The following is a 20,381-nucleotide window of genomic DNA, read 5'->3' as shown; positions in this document are numbered from 1 at the left end:
TCGTAGTAGCCGAGGAGGCATGCAGTACGATTCAAGCAGCTTCATGTTCTCGTTATCTCAACCAAACGACAAAAAAGCGCCTTTGGCTTCTTATATTACGCGGACACGTGCACTGGCTAGTAGTAACAGTTATCGCAATGAAAGGGTTTCCTCGCTTCTAATTTCTTTTGCTGCCTTGCCTGAACTTAAGGAGTCCATTCCGAGCCGGTACTATTACACCTTGAAGTAAATTCAATCACAGACTTGTCCTTTCTTTTTTGAGGTCTTTGCTTCGGCTGGCCGAGCTTGAAATTGAGGTCTCCTTTTCGACCTGGCTGATTTCGCTAGCCTGGCGCGTCCCAAGTTCCTTAGCTAGTTCAGCGGCTCTGGCTGCCGTGCTAACTTCTGGCTATCATGAACCCAGTGCATCAGGCTCTCATGTAACCGGTTATAAAATTGTTCAAGTACAAAGCACTGAACAATCTTCGCGTGATCACCATAGTCTTTTTATTCCATGAGCCATTCCCATTTGTTTGACATAAGCTTATGTGCATGTTCTGCATAGAACTCATTCCCAGCCTTTTTCATTTCACAGAACTTCCGCCAGAACACTTCCGCTGGCAGCCTATACTTTCTCAGCAAACTGGAGCTTATCTTATCATAATCCTCAGCTTCCTCTCTGCTTAAGCGAGCGATTACGTCCATTGCCTCGTCCGGAAAGAGCTCTAGCAGACACTGTGGCTGCACTTCGCGGGAAAACGCTTCTCGCACGTCCGCTAGAAGTTCTACAAGAACAAACCAATGTCCTCTCTGAGTTTATCGGGCAGCATTAGCTTTGTCATCTTAAACGATACGCGGTCTCCTACATTGTTTAGTTCGCCTCTATGCCCTGCTGTTCGAGCGCGTTCCTTTTCTAGCTAGAGTCGTTTCAACTGCTTGTTCCCATTTACTCATGGCCTTTCTGTTCTTTACATTCCCCTTCTTCACGTTCTTTCTTTTCTCTACGTTGACGTTGTGAACGCTCTTCTGCCTCACTTTTTGCAGCCTTCCTCACTTGAAAGTTCTCCAGACATTCCTTAAGCTCATCATCATCAGCATCCTGAGCTAGAATAGCCTTAATCAACTTTGGTTTTGGGAGTGCGTCAGTTACATCCAGATACAACTTCTTCGCCAGCTCCAACGACTCAGGTTTATACAAAGATTTCAAATTCATGACTGTTTTCAGTGCTTCTCTCTCTCTGCTGTACACAACTACCATGTTGCAACCTAACTAGCGTGCAACAATAGCTCAAATTATCAATTCTGTTCTAACACTTCAACAACACATGGCACAAGTTAGCAGAGAAGTCCCACACTCACTACCTTACAACCAAGAATCTGTCGTAGACCATCGGAAATGCTGCATTGAGTTGCGACTTGGTAAACGAGGCTCGAAGATCCATATCCCACCGCTGCTACGAGTTGTTAAGGCGACGGGATCTTCAACTGCGTCTGCTTGGAGCTCGAACCATGTTGACCATCGGAGAGCATTCGGCAGGGGAGATGAGGTGACGTAAAAACAAGTAACTGAAGGTTTAACACATCATTACGGGTGAGCAGCGCGATTCAAAGAAATAATATTGCCACATAGTGTGGCGCAGAAAGAGACTGAAGAAGAGGAGAACGAGGTTCGTCTCGGATCGCGCGTCGCCGCTTGCGTTTTTGTAAACGTGCAACCGCCTGTATCTGATTCAGCCTGTATACCCCAGCAGGGTATACGCCACAATTTGGTGGAGCTTGCTGGGTACGCTCAACTTATGCAGGAGACCCCACTGGGCAGCAAGAACCTCGCCCCACAGTTGGAGTTGACTCGAGTTCACCGCACAAGCCGGCGAATCCGAGGCCTCGCCCCAGAGTTTGGAAACCTGCAGGAAAAAGTGATGTCTGCGGCCACTGCGACTTCTACGGAAGGGGTGACACCAACTTACCTAACGCTGCTGAACCCCCAGTGCCTACGGCTTTTCATGGCGACACATTTGAAGACGTGGAAGACTGGCTGGCGGAGTTCGAACGCGTGGCTGCGTTTAACGAGTGGGATAACAACGCCAAACTCAGTAACGTCTACCTCAGCCTCGAGGATGGTGCTCGCACGTGGTTTATGAACCGCGAAAGTGCCCTGTCATCTTGGCGTGAGTTCCAGCGCAAGCTACTGGAGACATAATCCAGCCCCGATCGCCGAGAAAAAGCGGAACGGGCCCTTCAGTCCCGCGTCCAAAATTCCAACGAGAGCGTCACGATGTACGTGGAGGACATGACGCGTCTCTTTCAGCGTGCCGGTCCGAGCATGTCGGAAGAGAAGAAGGTGCGTCATCTGATGAGAGGCGTAAAGGAGCAGCTCTTTGGCGGTCTTGTTCGGAATACGCCCAAGACTGTTGCGGAGTTCCTCATCGAAGCCACCGCGATGGAGAAGACCCTACAGCAACGGGCGAACTTGTAGAACCCACAAGTAAATGCCGCCTGTACTCCGGATACGCCGGTAGGATTAGGGTGCCACATCGCCTTGCTTTGCGAGCTGATTCGCTCAGTGGTTCGCGACGAGCTGCAGAAGCACCACGGCACGTCGCCACCTCCAGTCAGCTCCCTCGCCAGCGTCGTACGCAACGAAGTACAGCAGGCACTGCAGGCATCTATTTCCAGCAGTCAAGCACCACCTCTGCCGAGCGAATTCCGGCGCAAGAGGTACGCAGAAACGTTACTGAGCCCCGGCCAAGCTTTCGCACCTACTTATGTGGCGCCGCCAGTCGCGTTTCAATCGGCGCAAGCCGCTCCGACAGCTCCGCTACCGTATTTAGACGATCGCAGAACACCCGCGAGGAAATCAGAGGTCTGGCGAGCACCCGAAAGACGACCGCTGTGCTACCACTGCGGCGAAGCTGGTCATGTGTATCGGGAGTGCGCCTACCGACGACTCGGACTGCGGGGCTTTTCTATCGATTCACCTCGACCTAGGTTCGGCCAAAGGCCACCCGACATCGCAGAATTCCTCGAACAGCAGCGCAGACCGGGCCCATCGCAGCGGCAGTCACGCTCGCCCTCACCGCGGCCATATTTCCCTGCACGTGATGCCACCTCGAGGACCACGCCAGGGCGATCACCAAGTCCACGCCGGGAAAACTGACGTCAGCGACCTTCCGAGGTGGGGCCGCTGATACTCGATGCGGTCAAGACCTCGTATCGTGCCGACCGCAGAACAACGAGACCACGACGACGCCAGAACCAGTTTCCTCGAACAAGATTTCAGTGTACATACCTGTGTTGATAGACGGCAAAACAGTGAGCGCACTTATCGATACCGGCACCGATTACTCTATTCTTAGTGGAAAACTGGCGAGCGTTCTGAAAAAAGTTACGTTTCCCTAGAACGGGGCACCAGTTCGTACGGCAGGTGGCCACGTCGTCACACCGCTTGGCCTATGCACGGCCAGAGTAGAAATTCGCGGTGCTGCTTTTCTCGCCACTTGCATGGTTCTACGCGAGTGTTCTCGCGATTTAATCCTTGGGATGGACTTTCTCCGGGAATATGGCGCCATTATTGACCTCTGCGAGCGCTGCATCACTTTCTCGACACAAAGGGCAACACAAACCGACGCCATTGGACACAGATCCGCACTTCGCGTTTCGGACGAGAGCATCACGATACCGCCGCGTGCGAGTGTTATGGTTCCGGTCAAGTCCGACGAACTACAAGACGGTGAAGCCATTGTCGAAGGCAACATTTCTATGTTGCTGGCCCAAGATATTTGTCTAGCGCGAAGCCTTGTGGAACTTCGTGAAAGCCAGACAATGGTCCTCGTTACGAACTTTACCTTTGAGCATCGGCACATTTTTCGCGGCACTGCCATCGCCTATGCCGATCCATCAACGGACATCGTCGAGTGCTTTGCTTCTGAGGTGGACACAGACGACGGTTCGCTCCGAGACATCAATGTAAACTCCGAGCTTACGGACGACCAAAAGAGCGCACTGCAGGAACTCTTGAACGAATTCAGCGCGTGCTTCGCTCGGGCTACTAATGTGGGCCAAACGCCAATCACGAAGCACCGAATAACGACATCCGCCGACGCACGTCCCATCAAACAACAGCCTTATCGTGTCTCGCCGAAAGAACGTGAGGCAATTCAAGCCCAAGTCAAGTAGATGCTAGATGATGGTGTCATTCAGCCTTCGCACAGTCCGTGGTCCTCCCCGGTCGTTCTAGTCAAGAAAAAAGACGGAACGCTTCGTTTCTGTGTTGATTATCGACGCCTCAACGATATTACCAAGAAGGACGTGTACCCACTATCACGTATCGATGACTCTTTAGACAAGTTGCAGCGAGCTAAGTATTTTTCGTCTCTCGATCTAAAGAGCGGTTACTGGCAAATTGAGGTCGATGAACGAGACCGCGAAAAAACTGCTTTCGTCACTCCAGATGGCCTTTACGAATTCAGAGTACTTCCCTTCGGTCTCTGTTCGGCCCCAGCAACTTTCCAGCGAATGATGGACACCGTTCTCGCTGATCTGAAGTGGCAAAGCTGCCTCGTCTACCTTGACGACGTGGTTGTTTTTTCGGCGACATTTGACGACCACCTGAAACGACTGCGGCAAGTTCTCGAAGCCATCCGATCGGCTAACCTCACCCTTAAGCCTCAGAAGTGTCATTTCGGCTACAAGGAGCTGATGTTTCTCTGACACGTGGTCAGCGCGGAAGGCGTTAGCCCCGATCCCGCGAAAACTGCCGCTGTAGCCTCGTTTCCACCACCGACCGAGAAGAAAGATGACCGACGCTTCCTGGGCCTTTGCGCATACTACCGCCGTTTCATCGAAAATTTTTCAAAGATGGCGGAGCCGCTGACTCGCCTCACGAGGGACGATGTATCGTTCGTCTGGTCCTGAGAGCAACACACTGCTTTCACCGAGCTTCGACAGCGTCTGGTGTCAGCGCCAGTTTTGGCCCACTTTGACGAGGAGGCGGACACGGAAGTTCACACAGACCCCAGTAACGTTGGTCTTGGTGCGGTCCTTGTACAACGGCAGGAAGGTATTGAAAGAGTGATCGCCTACGCAAGTCGCACACTATCGCGTGCAGAGACCAACTACACCACCACGGAGAAAGAGTGTCTTGCCGTCGTATGGGCGCTGGCCGAATTTCGACCTTACCTTCACGGCCGCCCATTCAAAGTTGTAACTGATCACCACTCGTTATGCTGGCTTGCAAATCTCCGGGACCCTTCTGGACGATTGGAACGGTGGAGTCTACGTTTGCAGGAGTACGACGTGAGCATCGTGTACAAGTCGGGCCGCATACACGAAGACGCTGACGCACTCTCGCGCGCCCCTATCGACACTACCGACCACGATATTGAGGACGACGGCGCTTTCCTTGGGGCCGTAAGCGTTACTGATTTGTCCTCACGGCAGCGCGCAGACGACGCACTACGGCCTATATTCGAACATCTGGAAGGACGAAACCCAACAATACCCCGGCATATCGCTCGAGGATTGTCGTCCTTTTGTTTACGACATGGCGTATTATACAAGAAGAACTCCGCTGCCACCAACAAGACCTACCTTTTAGTCGTTCCAGCAGACCTCCGTGCCGAAGTTTTGTTCGCCTGTCATGACGAGCCTCCGTCTGGCCATTTGGGTTTTACGCGAACGCTTGATATAGTGCGCAAACCCTACTACTGGCCGAGACTTGCCGAGTGCGTTAAGCGGTACGTCCAAGCCTGCCATGAATGCCAGCGCCGAAAGTCACCAGCTGTGAGGCCTGCGGGATTGCTGAATCCGATTGAGCCACCTGGCAAACCTTTCGACCAGGTCGGCATGGATCTTCTGGGCCCGTTTCCATTATCATCTTCTGGTAACAAGTGGATAATCGTCGCCACGGACTATTTAACGCGATATGCTGAGACAAAGGCGCTGCCTCGAGGCACAGCTTCCGAGGTTGCCCAGTTTTTCATACAGAGCATCGTCCTATGGCACGGCGCCCCATCGCACGTCATCACAGACCGAGGTAAAGCCTTTACAGCACTGCTCATTGAAGACGTTTTTAAACTCAGCTGCACGACCCGTCGAAGGACAACTGCCAATCATCCACAGACAAATAGCTTGACCGAACGACTGAACAAAACGATGACTGGCATGCTGTCTATGTACGTAGACGTACAGCACAAAACGTGGGACGAGATACTCCCTTACGTAACGTTTGCCTATAATACTGCTACGCAAGAAAGAACACGCTACACGCCTTTTACCTCGTTTACGGCCGTGAAGCGCAGACTATGTTAGAAACAATGCTGCCGTGCGACAACATCGATCATCTCGACCTCGCCCAAGATGCCGAACTTTTCGTAGAACGAGCGGAAGAAGCCCGTCAGCTTGCCCGAGTGCACATAAAGCAACAACCGAGCATCGATGCACACCGTTACAGTCTCCGCCATCCACATGTCGAGTTCCAACCTGGTGATCAAGTTGGGGTCTGGACTCCCGCGCGCTGAAAAGGACTATCCGAGAAGCTTTTGAGTCGCTACTTCGGACCTTACAGAGTGTTGCAGCGAATTAGTGACGTGAACTACCAAGTCTTTCCTGACGGAAGTCAGCCTCCCCGACGTCGACAACCGCAATCTGAGATTGTGCACGTAGTACGGTTGAAACCGTACTATAGCCCCTAATATTCGACGTTTTCAGCTACTTCGATTAGTTTTGTGGTTTCTCGTCCATCAGTGCCTTGTGACTATAGCGTATGTGTTCGTCCTAAACCATCTTGGCGCTCTCAGGTCAAGGCTATGCATGCTTTCCTTCTTTTCCTTTTTTTTTTGAAGAGAGGATAATGCCACATAGTGTGGCGCAGCAAGAGACTGAAGAAGAGAATGAGGTTCGTCTCGGCATCACGCGTCGCCGCTTGCGTTTTTGTAAAAGTGCAACCGCCTGTATGATTCAGCTTGTATACCCCAGCAGGGTATACGCGACAATATTGTAGGTCCTCTTAAGATCTCTCTTAAGAGGTGGATGGCGAAAGCTTACTTTTCATCCTCTTATCATTTGCCTCATTAGTAAGCATTTTAGTCATTTCTAATCAATTGTCGTTACAATTCGTCGTTAGACATATTCGTCATTACTAGTCATTACGAGTCATTTCAGTCATTATTTGCCATTAATTCTCACTACTAAGCATCTTAGTCATTTCTAATCAGTTGTAGTCGTTACAAGTTCTCGTTAGATATATTGTTCATTTCATAGTCAATACTGGTCATTACAGTCATTAGTCATTACTGCGCACTAGTAAGCATCTTTAGTCATTTGTAATCAATTGTGGTCATTACAAGCTATCGTTAGGCATGTTCGTTATATCATAGTCATTAGTTGTCATTGCAAGTCATTAGTAGTCATTTTAGTCATCACTACTCTTTACTACACATTTCTAGCCACCTCTAATCAATTGCGGCCATAGGAAGCCATAATTAGCCATATTGGTCATTATGGAGCCTTTAGTTGTCATTACAAGACATTATTAGGCATTGCAAGTCATTATTAACCTCTACTAATATCTATGACCCCATTATCATTCATTAACTATCACTGTCAAGGATTTTTCATTCCTTTATCTGCCTTTAATCACCCTTCATATTGTCACGAAAAGAGTATACCGCGGGCCCCTTTTCTTTCTCTCCGCAAATGTGGGTTTCTTAGTGCAGGGGAAGCCTTTGTGCGAAAATCACCGCCGACGCCACCCAGCCGACGCCGCCCGGCTGATGCCGCCCCACGTGAAAGTCACTTCGTGCACGTGTCGCGTCCTCTTCTCACGCTCGGCTGTATCGGGGGTCAAAAGTTGATTTGTTATGGGCAAATTGATCGTGTATGCGCTAACATTTTTGGCTGCTTAAACTCTGGTCCTTATTGGATCCTATCGCCCTGCCTGACTGGTCGAAGTAGGCCATTGGTTGAAAAGCCTGCGCCTGCCGCCGGTCCGAGACTACCTTGAACGCTGCAGAAACTCATTTGAGGAAAGGTCTGAGTAGTTTAGAAGGGAGCAATGAGGCAGCAGCACAAGGCGCCACTTCACCACGGGAGACCAGGCCAGTCAGGCAGGCCGTCGACGACGGGTATGTTTTGTATTTGATATGTGTAGAGCATAAACCGGAATGCCAAGGTAATAAGCCTAGTTATTCAAATGATACCGCTCGTCTTCGTGTCTGCGGATCTGAACTTGCCCCTGTCGGAGCTCATCCCTCCTCATTGTCGTCTCCCTGGTGAGCTGATGCGTCAGAACCTTGTTTTTTTTATTTTGGTGTTTTTACGTGGCAGAGCTACGTTATGAGTATGATACACGCCGTAATGGGAGGACTTCAGAATTTCCGCCTCCTGGGTTTCTGGAAAATTTACCAATTGCCCGGTGCATGGGAGTTTTTCATTTCGCGCCCGTCTCGCGCCCATTGAAATACGGTGGCCGCGGCGGGGATTTGACCCCGCGGGCTTGGGCTTACCAGCACAGCGCTGAAACCACAAAGCCACCTCGGCGGAGGAAATCTAAAGATTCAGACATAAATTAGGACCGCAGCAGGCGGGACGACTTATTGACTTGCTGCTTATGAAACTAGGCCGCGCAGATTATGGTGGTCAACCATAATTAGAAGATATACTGCAGGTGGCTGATAATCTCAGCAAAAAAAAGAAAAAAAAGATGCAACGCTTTTGTGCATGCAGATTACGTTTGAGGACAGAATGCGCCTCGAGAACTTTTTTTTGCTATGAGTTTCTTGCTTCCCGCGGAGAAGTTCGGAATGAGGCAGAAGAGAAGCTGCCTAATCTAGCTTCTGAAGCTCCAGATTATGTCGTTTCCAAGATACGAACTGAAACGGCACACGAGATAGCTGTGTATGATCATGGCAGAGAAATGCGGGAATGTTGCCTTCAGGTTCTCTTTATTTAGCACGAAACTCCAAGCTCTTCACTCCGCCACGAAACTGAAAGATATCGCCATCGCATTAAAATATTTTTCAGCACGACAGCGCACGCGGAAAGAACATGCCGTTCTGAGCGACAGGGCAAGCGCACTTCGAAGACGCCGAGGCACCTTGTGTAAGATCACAAAGGATAACATGTTTGCTGCGGCTGGAACACTGTATCGTATACACGACTCAGGAGTAGGTGAATTGCAAGACTTAACCGAATGTATGCAAAGTTATCTTAAGAACACACAGGAACTCGTTCTTGCGGGAAGTTACAGTCTTCTTGACATGACTTGACGTGACTTGAATCATGGCGGACCCACAGAAGTAGCCTCCACGGAAGGACTGTTTGAGATAGCACTCAACTTCGGCTTATTTTAGAAAAGTTTCCCATACCGCCGTGCAGCAAAGTGTGAAACCGCAAGGGCGCAGCGATGTTGCTACCGTTTGCAGACCCGCAGCTGCGGCCGACGAGACGCGGTTCAGACGAGGCGCGCATCAAAACAACCCCAACTCTCCCTCAGTATGTTGTCCCCGTCTATAATCGCGGGCAGCTTTCTGTGGCTATGAAGGCAAAGCTATATAGAGGCAAAGCGCGCGCAAGTGATGGCACTTTTGTAAACAGTCAGGCGTTTATATCTACGTTTGTTTAGGATGGGGAAGAGGAAATGTAAACACCTTATCAGCAGCAGGTAAAAGCGGCGTTGCGTTCGGCTGATTGAAAGAGGGTACGCGCCCTGTGTACGGCTGGTTCCTCGTCTTCGAGCGTTCTGAAGCGCTGTCGTAGGACCAGTCGCGGAAACTTAGGCCGTTCATGCTGACATCTCGACGAGCACTCGTCCAATGGCACGTCCGCCGGTTTTCCCGGTAGCACCGGGATGTTTCGATCGGCGAAACATCTAAGGTTGACAGTGGTCACGTGGTTTCGAATCTGTGATGTTCTGCTCCGAGAGCGAGTCACAAGTTGGGATTGCGCGCTTGTCTTTTACGTCCGAGTTTGGGAAACGCCGGATCTGCCCTACTCTGCTTCGGGGGATGGAGGGGACCAGTCGAAGATACCATTAGAGTAAAGGTTTATTTATTTAGTGACTGTTAAAGTGAAAGCGTTACTGGCCACGAACTTGCGATTTCGCCGTGTCGGTGCTCCGGGAAGGCATATGACGTCACAACGCGCGCCTCGTAGCGGATATTTCTCTCTCTCTCGCTCCCTAGTCACAGCTGCACATGCGCCACTAGTAGCACCGAGCCACAGGTGTTCCGCCACTGAGTAGCGCCGTGCCTCTCCGCCGGCGCCATTTGGTATAACATCACCCCGTATTCCTCTTCGTTGCGCTCGCCTCCGCTCGCTTCACCAGCTGCGTCGCATGCCGGGTAACATGTCGGAGGATTGAAAAGGAGAGCTCGCGTGCACTGCAACCACAGTTGAGGCGGCAGTATGCACGGCGACAATTACGATAAGCAGGAGTAGGCGTGGAATCGACATCGGAACGAGATGAAGAGGAAACGAATCGCCCCGGAAACAGACGAACAGTGCGCCGAACGACTGGCTAAACGCCGCAAACATAGCTAGACAACCAGACGAACCTGTACTTGCAATCAAGTTTAACCAAGGCTAACCATGCTATGCCTTAGCTTTTTCCTTCCACGTCTGGGGAAACGCGAAACCGTCGCACGTGGAAGCTGCGTCGATTCAGCGTCTATTCCGAGCAGCCAAAATCACTACCAAACGCTGCTGGGCTACTCGGTTTGGCAATACATGTGCAGCAGCCACGCGCCCGTAGCGTTCTCTTCATAGACACAGGAAGATGTCCGCGAGTATAGTTCTGAAACCTGTAAACGCACGTTTTCATGCACAGAGACTTTGCATGGAAATTTAATAAATTTAGCCACCCGATCTTTCTGAAAAATATGCGGAATCAACTTCAAACGTTGTCCATGCGGACATATTAAATGCAAATATTTGTTCTTGCATAATATCTTGAACATTCTTAACGCTACAAAAAAGAGTTGTAGCAATATGGCGGCACCTTCGCGCTTGCCGCTTATTTCGGCCAGCTTTTCCTGTAGAGTTAGTATACTAAATATGTGCAAAAGTATCGACACCGCGAATGTCCTTTTGCACGAGCACGTCTTTTCACAATAAACAATTGTGCAAAGCTTCTACGCCTCAAGTTACTAGTCCAGCTTTTAATCATTCAAGGAAACGAAAGTAGCCGTGGATCCATATTCTCCGGCACCAGAGCCATTAGACGAAAACATAGCAGACACTTAAGAGAATATATATAGGTTTGAGGATGATAAGTGATACATTTAGGTCCACGTTTTTTTTTCCAGAGGCTACTACAGAGTGGAATACACTACCTGATCACGACGTTAGTAATAGTTGAAGTAGTATGCTTATCTGAAAAATAAGTAATTATATTTACCCACTCCTTGAACGAGAAAACTGAACTATAGATGCCGGTGTTTTTCATGCTAATGAATTTTTTGTGCAAAAGCTTTGTACTAATAATTTTACCCCCGAAACATTACGGAATGGAATGTACTTACTGCTGCGGTGGCTGCCTGCGACAGCATTCAATTATTTTTAAAGCTGCTTAAAGAAATTTTATAAATGGGCGGGGTACATCACTGCCCTCCTTTCCTTTTTGCCTTTCTTCTTTTTTTTCTCCGCCTGTTCTTCCGTGTAATTGAACGCACGTGCTTTCTATTTTTATACGCACTACTACATTATGTTTCACTGATAGGATGTATGTCCTGAAATCGTTTGCCACGCTTTGTATACACATATTCTTCTATTTTTTTCTGTCTCTTAAGTGTTCGTCAGCTTAGCGCTAAGAGCAGTTTGCATTTTCTTCTTCTGGAAGGTTTTACGTTCTTAGCGCTAAATGCTACGTTTCGGAAAATGACACGCTGTTCACATTTTCAAATTCAGTGCTATTTCATTTTGCACACGCTTCGCACCATGTACTCAATGTATTGTTCGCCATGTGTATAACCACTCCTGCTTAAGGCCTCTAACAGAGCCTGGCAGTAATCTTTAAATAATACTATGTTTGCTCAAAATTATTAATACCTTTGTGTATGCGTTTTTAGGACTCACATGACGTGCAGGAAAATGTTTGTACCGCCTTCATTCTTCGATCCCAATATTTTGCACTATTATCTTCAGAAATTGTTAGGCATGTTTGAAACCCCTCTCATAGTTGTCTTAGACCATGCTACTACCTTACATATAAGGCTGCATAGCAGTATGTATTAAATAAATCAAATGAAGAATCCGAGTTCACAATATCATAAAATAACGTAAAACTATTCCAAACTTTTCTATTCCAATTCTGCAATCAGCTCTCCACGACTGGTCAAAAACGTTTTTGGACCACCCCCATGTCACCTGTCTATCACGCGACGTCACGAAAACCGCGATAGCTCCCCATCTGATATAACATGTATACACGGATTATGCATGATTTGACCGAACAAAAGAAAAAATGGTTATTTCTGATTCGACGCCTCTTCGCCATTAGCACTCGGCTATTGGCCAAAAGTTTTTGGGCTCTGCCTACACCACGTCAAAGTGACGTTTATGCGATAAAGATGCAATAATATGCCGAAAAAAACTGAAGTTTCTTCTGAATAGCCGCAGGCGGCCCCGTTCCGAAAGGAATAAAAGTGGCTGCCGCCGGTCGCTCAGGCAGTGACTACTGGCACATGTTGGAGAGCATGGGTTTATTTGCGTGTAATAAAATTTCATGCGTGGCCGTGTAACGTTTTGAAACACTTTCGGCACGTTTCGGCATTGCCAACTCTTCTTTACTGCGGATGCGTTTTAGCGTCATTCTTAAGCTTCCGTTGCGTGCCACCGTGATTGTCGACGAGCCTCTGCAAGCTAAGTAAGGGAAAGCGGACCAATTGCAGACGCCGGCACCGCCTTCTTCATCCGGTTATCGACTTTCAGTGCAGTGGCTCAGCCCTATCGAATCCCTCACCACTTCGGCGTGCTCCTCGCCTCTTGTGAGCCAATTAGATCAGACAAGCCGCTCAGTGTAGGCAATGTTATTCCTTTTCAAAGCAAACAAAAGTGACCTCCTATGAACGAGGATAGCGTTTCATTGGTCTGTTCAGACAACCCTGTGGGTGAACGCCCGATGTTTGCGTCGGCGGTTACGCAAATTAGAGGTCTGGAGATTGGAATAAAAACATGTTGGAACAGTTTTACGTTATAGGGCCCCAAATTAACGTATAACAAACTCTACAATTATGACAATGTGTGCGGCTCCATTTTCACAACTAGCTATGTTCAAGAACTTGCAGGGACTTCGGAACAGTGTTCCAGTAAACACGCCCATGTCCGTCCCAATAAATTCGGTCATATTTCGCAAGGGTGTTAAGGAATAGCTGAACGACAAAGGACATGGATTTCGACATGGACATGGATTCCAAGTCATTGAATCACAGAGACGGTATTGCATTTAAAACACTAAAAGTTATCGTGTCTAATTTACTCCCATTACACTTTTGCATTGGAATCGTCTTCCGCACTTTGTTGTCACTATTAGAGACATTGTTGCTTAGTGAAGTGGTGCTTCAAATCTGGTATGGAACAAACGACATCCATGTTGCATTAGTCCTGTTCTGCTTGCAAAATGCATTGTATTGTTTCTATTACTGCTACTGTCCGAATTATTAACATTGTACCCATTTGCTTTATTCGCGCTCTAGGGACCCCAACGGTAATTGAATAAATAAGTTCCTCCTCAATTCACGTATATCCGCTAAGAGGCGTTTTCCTTCCTAATAGGAGGGGGGCGATGTAGGGGGGATACATTTCTGTTTAGTGTGACCCAACGTCCCAGATTAAATTCTAAATGTGCGGTTCTAACCTTGTGCCATTGCATACTTTTCGCAGGGTCCTTGGCGGAGTTAAAAAACTGCGGGTTGTGGATGCATCATCAATGCCTTACATTCCGGCAGGAAACCTTAATGTGCCACTTATGATGATGGGACACCGAGCAGCCGCCATGATTATAGAAGACAACATAGTTCAAGATTAAAAACAAATAACACAATCCAATAATTAAGAATCGGTATGCGACCTTTAAATAAAAGGTCATTCCACGACCAACAGTAGGTTCCTCGATATTATACTGCGCTCCACAAGTGCACTGCGCTAGCCGCATTATACAGCCTTTACACCCCTTATACAGCCCTCATCGACATTAGAGGGGTTCAGCTTGTTAGCTGCTTTTCGCAAATATAAAATTATAATTGATACAGTATTGTATGTCAATCACTTGTCAGGGCGCGTTCACACTTCCGGCAACCCTGGAGCAATGCTACATAGCTATGCAGTCTTGTGCAAGCTTCTTCCTCGTATCACCGTTGGCCATGGCTGCTAGTTTGTTCCCGAAGTCGTCGAATATCTTCTGCGTTTTTAGAGCGCCAATATCCGTTATCCTGACCCATAAGAAAGGGTTCACTGAAGACGCTAACTTGTCACTGGGGAACCTGCATAGATGTGGATTCCAACCACGAACCTCTGACATACTACCATACCGCTAATCAGTTACTCCTGTAATACCGCGGAGCATGAGGCCATTGGTCACACTACCTAAAGTGTGTCCACTCACCACATAGGGCGTATATCATTTTTTTTTATATTAGAGCCTTTCTGTGCTCGTAGACGCTTTGACGTGCTGTAGATACCTGGTGCATTGCTTCTTTCCTGACGCTAAACTAGAAAGATCGAGATGTTGCCCGCTATAAAGACCCACATCTCGATCAGCCGTACGCGAAACACTGAAGTTTTGTGGATGGCCCGACAGAAGCGTTGCCTGTGTCAGAGGATTGCCTTTGCTTGCTATAATGATTACTGCAAGCTTACAACTCTGTTTTCATGCATAGCAATATGCAGTTCTTTCTTTACATTCTGAGGTTTACGCCACAAACCATGATCTCATTTTGAGACAAGCCATAGTGGGTGACCCAGGGTTAACTTCGACCACCTGGCGTTCTTTAACGTTCACACACTTCACGGTACACGGGTTTTTTTGCATTTCGACCTCCATCAAAATGCGGTGGCCATGGATGGGATTTAATCCCGTGGGCTCATGCTTAGCAGTGCAACGCCAAAGTCACTGAGCATTCATGGCGCGGTTTGGCGTTCTCCACTCCCTCAAATGAAATTATCGCCAAATGGGGCCATAATTTCCCCGAACAGACATGAAACACATGCCCAAACAGTCACTTTAGTGAGCCCAATCTCCCTTCAGCTTCCGCGCGCTCCTAGAAATATCTTGTTCGGGAATTTAGCGACTCATTGCAGTTTGTCAATAAACTGTCAGCATGCGAGTTCGGAGGTTTATTTTTTTATTAGCTTGCTTATATTTTAGGCTTATATTTGAGTGCTGTGCGTCATGCCAAGTAGATTATTGACGTTATGCTGTCTGTGTTTTTCTGCTTGTTCAATTTCTTGCGCTTCGAGCTTAGTAATGCCATGACTGTGTGTACCTAATTCTTTTGTTTGAAATAATGAATGTACCTAATAATCATTGTCAGCATGGCTAACATGCCTGCACTTTATATTACAGCTTGGTTTCTATGCATTATTACTCGAATCATCTATTAATAGGAGGTTCCCCTGTGAGTTCTTTATACACTCTCTGAGCTGGTGCTGTAATATTTCTTAGACAAGTAACTCCAACATGGACTCGAGAAATAAACTTCAAACATGATTCTTGGCCCACAATAGAGACCGTTCGTCGCGGTCAGCCATCTCCGCGCCGTCACCTACGTGGCCTCCCGTCTCATGACCTGCGCTCGCTGTTCCAGGAAGACTCCAGTAATGTCCCCTATCTTAAGGGTTACAGTTCTCGTCATTCAGAACTACTTGCCCGGTTGGATTCATTCTTAACGTAGATACGTGCTGCGCTCTTGAATAGCCTCGCTTCTCAAGCGTCTTTCAAGCATCAGCTATTCATAAACAAATGCAATCAGTTGTAAAGATATGAATGTGCATTTACTTTAGCACGCTCTAGAGTATGAACTGCGTAAAATTACGGAATATATTGCATAAGGGATCCTGTGACCAAAAAAAAGGAGAAACGTGATACGACTGGCTGCACATATGCGTCATCAAAGGAGTGTTTAAAACAAAAAAATATTACCTTGATTATTGGGTGTTATGCAGCACATGTTGCATTTGCAGAAATGGATCAAGTGATATTAATTGCGATGTGAATTTTTCTACATAAGAAAAAGAGAAGATTGTACGTTTACTCTAAATGTTCAAAAAAGCAATGCACCAATGACCCATTTGCCTTCAAGTTTATTATCAAGTTGAAGTTTACTGAAGTTTATTATGAGCATATGTACAACAGGAATCTGCTGACACACCCGCGGTCAAGGTGACTGTTCGAGATATGCTGCCTGCCTCAGCGCAAGAAAAAGAAAGACATTGGATGAATGTCAACACCAGTGTCACTGCTTCTTGCCTCCGCGGCATCTTTGTTGGTGGAGTATGCACAGATGAGCTGGCGTGGCGAGGCGTAGGAGTCATCCGAGAGAAAGAGTATCGTTTACATGGAGAAGAGGCTGTTCACATTACCTGTCGCTTTCCCTCAAATGCTTCCTTGGCAACTAGGGTGACACACCCGCAGTCAAGGTGGCAGTTCCAGGTGTGCTGGCTACGTAAATGTAAGAAAAATAAAGAAATTCGATGAATATCAATACCGGTGCAATTGCTTCTTGCCTCTTACCTGCATTTGCCTCCAAGGCCTCTTGGCTTGTGTAGTCTCAATGAGGGAGCTGCTGTGGCTAGGTGTAGGCATTTTCTAAGCAAAAAGAAAAGGTAATTCAAATGGGGAATTATGGAAATAAATGTAGTTCCTATGTCTGCTTCTTGCACTCTTTTGCCTAAAAGTTTTCAAACATAGTGTCCAGAATATGCCAGCACTTTGACTGCTTTTGCTTTTTACATGTAGGTGTTGTTGTGACATCCTTAGAATGGCTGCATGCAGCACTGTAACACTTGGTGGAGGCATTTGAAGTGGTACCGAAAATATGAAAGAATCATCCTTGTCTGCATGAATGCTTTCAATTTCTAAATGCAGTGGTAACTATCACTATTGGTGCAAGGCCCTCCACAGCTATGCGGCAAGGGCCATAGCTCGAAATTGAATTTCTCTTTTAGTGTTTCACAAGGCGCCTGATATGTCAACATTAGATGTGATCCGTTTCTTTTTGCTTATCCCAATGTGGAGAGAGCATCAATAATTTTTTTTTATTTTTGCGTGTCTTTTTTGGTTTTGTTTCTGACTTCATAAAGCACCAGTCTCATGATGCTAAAATGACTTATGTAATGACAATAATCAGCTTTTGTTTTGAAGAAACACAACGTATTTCCTGACCCATTGTTTGCCATCCCATCACTCGCATAATTTTGCAGAGTATCCTACCTATATTGACTTGCTTGAGCTCCACTACAGTCTTGCATATTCAAATACCATTCTTTCCTTAAAATCATTCGACACTTCTCATAATTTCTGTACGTTGGGCTTCTGATAGTATGCATTCACTAATTTTGCTTGTTGTTTCTGACTAGAAATCGCTTCTTTAATTCAGAGCTTAAGTTTTACCATTGGAACACGCAGAAGGGCTTGCCACTACATATCTGCATAACAGGGAAACATGTTTCATTAAGCATTTGCAATATCCAATAGAAGATTGATGAACTCAGCTTCCAGTGTGATTTCACTGAATGAGCCATAAAAGTAACTCACCTCACTTGGTAAATTAAAGCACATATTAGTGTGATGTACAACATATATTACACCAACGTAGTGGGTTCTCTTGCTTATAGAGCAAAATAATCGGTGCGCGAGAAAAAAGTAATTTTTGCATACCCCTTGTACGCATTGATTTAAGGAAACTTAGCTGGAGCTGTCCACATGATATACTACTTATTTTACCTGCGAGCATACTCAACAAAAATTGGTCCCAGCTGCTTAGTGGTACTTGAGATTATGTCAGTATTGCATATGTGAGTGTCGCCTAAAATAATTGAATTTTCAATATGCTCGTAGGGATCTGATGTTTCCATCTCCAGTTTATGGCTACATGTTAAAAACTCAGCCTCAAATGCAAATGGACGGTCCGACAGGCCCGGAGTCAATCATGCAAATAGATTCGCTGCACGAATTTGTGACCAGGACAGATATGCCACATGAAATGCCATGCAAGTAAGTGTTGAAATTATTGCGCAGTTAATAAAACGCCTACGCTATTAATATGTGGATGCGTGCACTCGATTTCGTCCGTATTAAGCACTCGCCTCTTGATTGCTTCGTGGCACAAAAATACTCGGCATCAGGCTGTTTTTCAGCTGTGGCCTTTGTAGAAGCATGATTGTTCAAAGTGCAACAATTAACCAGATTCCATGACTTGCTTGTGGATTCGCCAGTACAATTGCGCTGCGCTGGTCCGCCTGTCCAGCAATTTCCTACTGAAGGGAAACTTGAAAATAAAAACACCGTTCCACATGTGAAAAAAAACGCTCTACTGTGACGCTTCTCAAACGATTGTGATGCATCAAAAGAGCTGTCTACTCGCATGATGTTCTGAGCAATAAAATACCTTTGTTCACTTATATGTGAAGGTATATGCCAGAGCACTTCGGGGCTTAGGTGGCACAAAAGGCATGAATGTGCCATAGCGTCCGATGTAGACGCGCGATCGCATGTCAAGCCTAAACTATTTTAGTCCTCGTCTTCGTAGCGCTCTTTTCTTTATGTATGCAAAACCAACTCGCCCGCATCAAGCTTCTGCTGCTTCAAGCAAACGTAACCTGTACGAAACTACTACGCATCAAAAAAATAAAGATTCGAAAACGAAATTAGTGCCATGCTTTATTGCAGGAATGCGTACGTCGTGGTGTACATAAGTCACACACTTACCAAGAGCTTTCTGTAAACTTACTATAACGCATCACCTTCATAGAGGCGATTTAAGAATGCAAAGCAAAAGGTGACCTGCGCTTGTCTTCAGCTATTTCAATAGTAACTGCGCTGGCCACAATGACCAGTAGCAACAGGGTGGCACCCTAGCACTTCCCACTTTTTCGGGCCAACATTTCCTATAGAGTTGGCATACTACCTCTATGGCCTTGACCAACTTCTGCGAGCGCGCTCGGCTGCGACAGAGAGCAACGACGTCACTACTGGCGCAGCCAATCGCGCGGCTCTACTTCTCATTTTTTTTCCGCCAAAGCACAACACGTATACGGGCGCACGTATACACGGATATACGTGCGCCAAAGGCCGCATATATTTGGGATTCACCATTTTTTTTTGCGTGCATTAAGTTTCAAGCGTGACCTTCGGTGATATCGCAAATGCTTTTTGTGGCCTTAGGCATATTAAAGGAATAGGGGAGTACTTTCAAGCTGCTGCGTTAACCAGCGGAGATAAGCTGTAAGCTACTTCACATGTTCTCTACGTGAAGGAACTGTCCGGCCAAGGCGTTCACGCGTAGTGCCGGTCACAGCAGGGAACACAACTGTGCGAAGTCATACTGCACGTGAGCAAAGCCTACTGTCACACTAACATTGAAGTCAGTAAATTGGCACCCTGAAAACGTTGTGCGTCTATTAGGCGGACCGATTTTAAGTGACGCTTTGCTGTTGGCAATGCATGCCTCATTTCGCTCCGGCGCGTTGTAAGCCCCGGCCTATCATTTGGTGCTCATGTGCTTTAGATCACCATACAACTCGATCTAGGCCGGGTACAGGTGCATAGTAACTTTGGGTCGCCATTTTGCTCGATATGCGCTCAGTCGGTCGCGATCCGCGCATCAAGTTCCAGCTTCATGATCAGGATCGTATATATAGGCTGTCGTCATCACCGTCATGCCGCGTGATCTAAACTAACTCGATTCAAATTGCTGTGCCGTGTAGTAGTGAAAGCACTTGATCGAAATGCAGAAATTTGATCTGGTAGTGCGCGATCTCGATAGAAAGTGACTGTGTGACAGCACGGTGCTCTAACGTTCTGTGTGCTTTGTCGTCGTGTGGCATGGCGCCAAACGAAAACTCTTGCCGTTTTGAAGCAGTTGTAAGCCGTCTGCCATGGCTCACTGCTGAACACAGAACCGGGACCTACTTGCCGGCCTAATTAGTGCAACACGGAGTCGCTTCGCGCGGCAATTAAGTAAGACAAATGAGCCCTTAATTATCAGGTTTTTGATCTTTCGTCAGGTTGCCGTTCTTTGTAAACGTTTGGAACAAGCGTTGGGTTGTCGTCAGGATAGCTTTCGATTGTACTTTTTTCTCCGTTGACGAAATGCTTAAAGCATTTTCTGGTTCATTTGTTTGGGACCCATTCGGCGCCATCTACAGATGAAAAATGAGATTAACCACGAGATGTGAATTTATATGAT

General features: G+C 47.1%; 1 protein-coding gene across 1 annotated transcript in view; it reads left to right on the top strand.

The window, feature by feature from the left end:
- The window catches only part of LOC135902828 (4-pyridoxate dehydrogenase-like), a 151,549-nt gene extending 137,487 nt beyond the window's left edge, over positions 1 to 14,062 (top strand). The window contains exon 11 of the mRNA XM_070531356.1: positions 13,858 to 14,062. Coding sequence (XP_070387457.1) covers positions 13,858 to 14,002 — 145 coding nt within the window. The 3' untranslated portion in view covers positions 14,003 to 14,062. The remainder of the gene's footprint in view (positions 1 to 13,857) is intronic.
- The last annotated feature ends 6,319 nt before the right edge of the window (positions 14,063 to 20,381 follow it).

Source organism: Dermacentor albipictus, chromosome 1 (assembly GCF_038994185.2).
Source record: "Dermacentor albipictus isolate Rhodes 1998 colony chromosome 1, USDA_Dalb.pri_finalv2, whole genome shotgun sequence".
Classification (NCBI taxonomy): Eukaryota; Metazoa; Arthropoda; class Arachnida; order Ixodida; family Ixodidae; genus Dermacentor; species Dermacentor albipictus.
Note: the sequence above shows the minus strand (reverse complement) of the source record. Positions and strands in the feature narration are given on the sequence as shown.